At 41.2% G+C, this 6,000-nt stretch overlaps 1 protein-coding gene across 26 annotated transcripts in view; it reads right to left on the bottom strand.

Moving 5' to 3' along the window:
* Positions 1-6,000, bottom strand: part of tcf7l2 (transcription factor 7 like 2) — a 93,602-nt gene that overhangs the window by 21,545 nt on the left and 66,057 nt on the right. Inside the window, exon 1 of one of the 26 annotated variants that reach the window (XM_066662795.1) lies at positions 3,759-3,881. The exons of the other annotated variants lie outside the window; for them this stretch is intronic. Within the exon in view, the coding sequence (XP_066518892.1) occupies positions 3,759-3,881 (123 nt within the window). Of the gene's footprint in view, positions 1-3,758; positions 3,882-6,000 lie in introns of those variants that run through there. 26 annotated transcript variants of the gene reach the window in all.

The following is a 6,000-nucleotide window of genomic DNA, read 5'->3' on the forward strand; positions in this document are numbered from 1 at the left end:
ACAGCTTCTCCATTGAGAGACAGTTCCAAATGGCCGTCCACTGCAGCCACATTCACCCAGAGACAAGCCAAATGATTTACATCACAGTCACTGTGGGTCTAACAGGCCCCCTTTCAAACACCCCACAAATAATAGGCAGCCATTCCGTTTATCTGCCTTCTGGGCAGCGCTGCATGTGAGCACCGCTCGCTACAGTAACACTCGCACTACCAGTACTGGAAAGATTAGCAGGACCCTGAAAAGGCAACCAGGACAGAGGAGAGAGCTGGAATTACACTTACACTTAAAAAAAAAAAATTCGGGGTGTTAAAGCTGTTTGTGTCAAATCAAGCTGCTAAGTTCCACAGTTTAATATAATTATTTCACCTAATGTAATAAATATAAGAAGTTCAAACAAAGACAATAAGGGTGAGCAAAGGGGCATAAAACAAATTTATAACACTTCTAAGACATTTTACACAACAATATTTTCGTTCAGTCAGAACAGAAAAAACCATGACCAGTGTGACAGCCCTGTTTAAAACGGTATAAAATTTCTGTGCTAAAAGAAATGACATAATTACTTTAGTCTCTTTGTAATAAAACATGCAGCTGTTCTGTGTTCTTTAAGCAGTGATGATTTCTTTAAGAGAGAGGCTTAAAAAGCCCACTGAGATCCAATTTGTCATGATGAGGATATAGCCACATCGTCCACCCCCCGGATGACAGATGAGACTCAAGTGAACTTTCTTGGCATTTAAGCATAACTGAACTTAAAATATAAATAATTCACCCGTTCATGAAATAGAAATATAATTCTTTGAAATTGTTTTCAAACTTATTATTTTTTTCCTTCTAATTAGCAAGCATATCCAATATTATTGTCTCTGAAATCCACATGAGCACAAGTTCACACACGCAATAATACGTTGGCGAATGGATAATAACGTCTTCCATAATATACTGTCACATCCTCCAAACATTCTCTTCACAAAAGTGCTATTCAACTCCATTAAGCCCTGAGTCTTCAGAAAATCCCCACTTTAAACATGGCACTATTGACCTCTTTGCTATTGTATGATGACTGTTCCTCCAGACATGGCTAATTGTCTCTAGCAGTTGTGGGGTTTGAGGAAGACCACCTACACACGCTACATGAGCTACTGCTGGACACAAACAACACAACATTATTACAATCATATTTCTAAAAAACACACTGGAATTGTAGGGATGAAGAAGTCACACACAGACATTCACAGGACTGAGGTGTGTGTGTGTATGAGAGAGAGAGAGAGAGAGAATGCACGATGCACAAAGGAAAAGGAAACGTGGGCGTCATTTCTTTTATGTGAAAAAAATATAAACAAATAAATAAAAGTAAGTAGAGGGCCTTCTGTTCAATCGTTTGCTGATACCTCCTACAACTAGCAGCGCTGCTGGACGCAAAATAACACTGAGAGACCAACCGAAATGAACAAGTGCACTGAAGGATTTACATCAGCCTGTTTGATTAAATGACCATTTATTTAATATTTAACATGTAAATGTCGGAAAAGAGGTGCAATTCCACACAAGGGATGAATGAATGAATGAATGAATGAATGAACTAATAAAAAGACACACACACAAGAAATAGCTGTTCAAAAACCCAACATATTACATAGCTGAAAAACAAAATAAATAAAATGAAGGGCTTGTGTCTGTAATTGTCTCTGACACATGCGTAAGAATGTGTGAAAGTGCTTGGACCTCTTGTTGCTGAGCCTTGCCAAACCAATGCGACTGACAGTTTATGCTTGGGGTCGTGACCCCTAGTGGTGGTCTTACAAAGGGCCAGGCTGCAATAATGGAGAGTGTGTGGAGAGACCTGTTTGTCTCACTCGCTTCAGTGCTGTGTCTGTCAAGTCCTGTCCCCCTCTCCCTCTCTCTCTCTCTCTCTCAGCTTCTTTCACATTCACACACAAAATGAAGGTCTGTAATGACAGTGTTCAAGATAGAGACCACATAAACCAGTAGGCCTAATATTTGTTTTCTAGTACCCTTTGTTTTTGTTTTGTTTTTTTTAAGCGAAATTAAAAGTCGTAGCAGAGTGGGGTGGATTAGACAGGGTGGCAGTTATAGGGGGCTGCCCCAGGGATTTTGAGGAACAGAGATCTGGACAAAGCCGGACAGGCAGGAAAAGCTGTTGGCCTTGCATTTCCGCTCAGTGGCACCTCGCAATTTAAAGCCTAAATGTGAAGGTGGCGACCTGGTGGCCCCTGGGGGCCTGAGCGCTTCTCCACGTTTTATGTCATGATATGATGAGTTGTCAGTAGGGCCTGTGGGCCTTAATGAGTTGCGGTGAGGCTGCAGTTGTGTGTGTGTTGAGGGGGGGGTCTGACAGTGCAGTGATAGATAGGTGCACTCTCAGGCCCACAAATTCCAGAGCTAGCAGGAAAAACTGCCAGGGACCTGAACTCCACCACTGAATGTGCCAGTGGCTCGCATCCAGGCTCACTCTCAGACACAATGTAGAATGCACACTCCTACACACAGTGTGTGTGTATGAAAGGTAGACCCACTGTAAATTTATCTTGAAAAAAAAAATCGGATTGTGATTTCTCTGACCACTGTAAACTGTGATTTAAATGTGACCGTTTTCTTTAAATTAATCTCCATTTTCCCAAGAAAGAGCAGCACAATCATGTCTACATTTCTAGTGATTGTAATGTGTCAGAATTCTAGCACATAAGCTGCAACTTATTAAAATTCCCTACTTTAAAATTCAGAAAACGGTAAATATACATTATCTAGGCTAATTAAATAAGAGCTTTCACAATAAGAAAATTGCACCCTGTGATTAGGATAAAAACAATGACTCATGCACCTGTAACTGGAGGAGAGAAATATGTGCAACACACCAAATACCTGAGATGTTATTTTAGAAACTGATACGATCTGTTAGAATCCACCTTTACTCTCACAGAGCACAGCAAGTGACAGGCACCATGTAACAATAAATTATGTTTAAATATTTATAAATTAGCAAATATATACATATACAATTTTATAATCCTGAGAAACGGGCACATGATTTAAGCAGAGGTTATAAAATCAGTTTTTGATATTTTCAATTTAAAATGACTGATGTTTACTAAATGCAATGTTGCTTTTAGGCCAAAGGCCAAATAAAAAACCTTTTCAACTGCCTCAGTGCATCTCTGCAGTCCTTTGTATATTTACTACGACATTTTCATTTTTAGATTAAATTTGTACATATTATTCCTGTTATTATTAATCTGATGCAAGACCTGTACATAATTAATATAATAAAATTATATATATATATTTAAATTGAAAAAAGATCATTTTTTAATCCATTGACCTGACAATTGATATTTTTGGCTTTTGTTACTTTTGAAGCACAATGTAGCTGAAGCACAACCACAGTAAAAAAAACAACAAATAAACAAAAAAAAAGAGTTCATATAAAACTCCCACTCATATACATCCTCCCATGTACGAGTATGCACACGCGCACATCCACACACACACACACACACACACACAAAACAAACATGCACAAAACACCCACTCATATTCCATAAAGAGAAAGCTAAAAAAAATATATAATGACTGAAATATATTCCTCAAAGTATCAGAGAAAATCATTAAGAAGAAAAGATCAGAAGAAAAAAGACAGAGGGCAGAGAGGTAAACAGAGTCTGTGTGTGTGTGTGTCTGTGTGTGTGTGTGTGTGCGCGTGTGTGTATATACACCTAGAACTGCCCGGTACTTACCCAGGCATTGAGCGTGAGTGGCCAGCAGCCGACCTGTTGGAGCAGAGACAGACCAGAGGCCAGTGCTGCCCCTTTCCCTGTCCTGTCGTCCAGCCCCAGCAGCAGGCCGTCCCGTGGGTACATGGCCCCCCACCCCTCCCCTCCCCTTCCCTCTCCTCCACCACTGCGCTTCCTCGCTACAGACGCCAACACAACCCACAGTCTTCTTTCTTCTTCCCTTTTTCTTCTCTCTCTTCTTTCTCTCCAGGTTCTTGCCCAAAATCACTTTTGTGTTTGAGCAGGCACATGTGTGCGTATCCTTCAACTTCACCAGCTCACCCCTGTCGGCCGGCCTGTCCCGGGCCCATCCTCAACGGCCCACAATGCCCATCTTCACACACACCTCAGGTCTGCCCTCTCTCTCGCTCCCTCTCTTTCTTTGTCCAGCAGTGGAGTGGTCCGAGTGTGTTCAGCAAACTTTTGAATGGCCAGTCCAAAAACACAGAAAAAAAGGTAAACCCTGATAGGACAGTAAGAAAGCCTGCCTGATAGATTTTACGCCACTGCAAAGAAATCTTCCCACGAGCAAAGAAACATTAAAAAACTGGAAAAATAATTCAGCTTGTGTATAGAAGTTCTCTCTCTCTCTCTGTGTGTGTGTGTGTGTGTGTGTGTGTATGTGTGTGTGTGGGCTTTGCCGTGCCTCCAGGATGCCCAAAGAAGAACTAGCAGCTTGAAAAGCCTCGGCTACGACAAGGAGAAGCAAGCAAGGCAAGCGAAGAAGACAAAGAGAGTGTGTGTGTGTGTGTGTGTGAGAGAGAGAGAGCGAAAGAGAGAGAGAGAAAAAGAAAAGAACAAGACACAACAACATCCACAAAGAGAGGGCAAGATCAGCAAAGTGTGGCATGCAGTCACTTAACAGCATGATTCTGACAGTCACCGCTCAGAGCCGGCCGTCTGGGTGGGGTGGGGGTGGGGGGGCTGGCAGAAAGCGGGGAAAGGTATTTGTCTTCACTTTGACATGGACGTGGGGTCTTGTTTCACACTCCTTTTTTTTAAGGAAAGGAATAAAAAAAGAACCCATGCTTAACTCCTTCTGACCTCTCTCTGTCAAAAAGCTGACTACACAAGGCCTTGGCCTACAGTGCACCTAGTGTATTCTCTCTTTTTATCCTCCAAAATCCACACACACACACACACACACACACTCTGTGTTAATTTAATTTTTTTTTTTTTTTTTTTTTAGAAAATTCATTGTCCTCTAAATGCAGAAGCTGTGGTATGGATTTCCCTCCATCCACGACCATGGCTCTGCCGCAACTATTAGTAGGGAAAAAATATATGGAAACAACCAAAGTTACTCTACAGCCATCAGTAAGTCTACTCTCACCGGCTCAAACACATCAGCGCAACACACACACATTTACGTTTTTATGTACTATATTATAAATAACAACTAGGTCAAAATGCATGGCTCAGGGTAATGTAAACACGCATATTATGATATATATTTATATAAATGAATATTGTCACCTAAAATAATTTCAATTGGTATTTTTAACAATCATACATTTTCCCTCAATGCACTTTGTTATATTTTAAAGCATAATTCTTTTGATTGTTCTCCAAATCATGGAACTTTTACTCCACATCTGAGGCGTCTCACGCAGCGTGTATCCGACAGTTAACAGTGATGTTCGAGGCAAAGAAAATAATGCATTGCAATTTGGCAACATTTATTTTCAGCGCGCTGATAAAATTTCTGCACTGTTTCTGATTTTCTCTAGGCACCCTCCTCGGGCCTTTGCCGGACGCCTGAGGGCCTTAATGCCAAAACTAAACCCTGCAAGTTTCTCCTACACGCTTCCCACAAATGCAGCAGCCTGCAGTGTGACAAATAAAAGAGCGGCAGCAGCGTGGCGGCTAATTGCCTTCCCTCCCTCCATTCTGCTGCGCGGCCACACTCCAGCACTAACGTATTTAACACACGCGCAGTTTCTGCAGTAAAGCGCCAGTCCTGCAGTCCACAATGACCCACCGCAGTATAACAGCACACACACCACAACAAATTCACACTTAATTACTAGCTACAAATAATAGAAATAATAATTTTCGAGAAAAAACACACTGCTGACACAGTCACTGCAGATAATGTTTACAACCCTAATGTACTCCCACTAGATTTAAGGCACAGGGTAGAGAAATAACAGAGAAATGTACAATTAATTATAAACTCATAGTAATTAAAACAAGTCATTTCTAT

This window comes from Hoplias malabaricus, chromosome 3, assembly GCF_029633855.1.
Source record: "Hoplias malabaricus isolate fHopMal1 chromosome 3, fHopMal1.hap1, whole genome shotgun sequence".
NCBI classification, from domain to species: domain Eukaryota; kingdom Metazoa; phylum Chordata; class Actinopteri; order Characiformes; family Erythrinidae; genus Hoplias; species Hoplias malabaricus.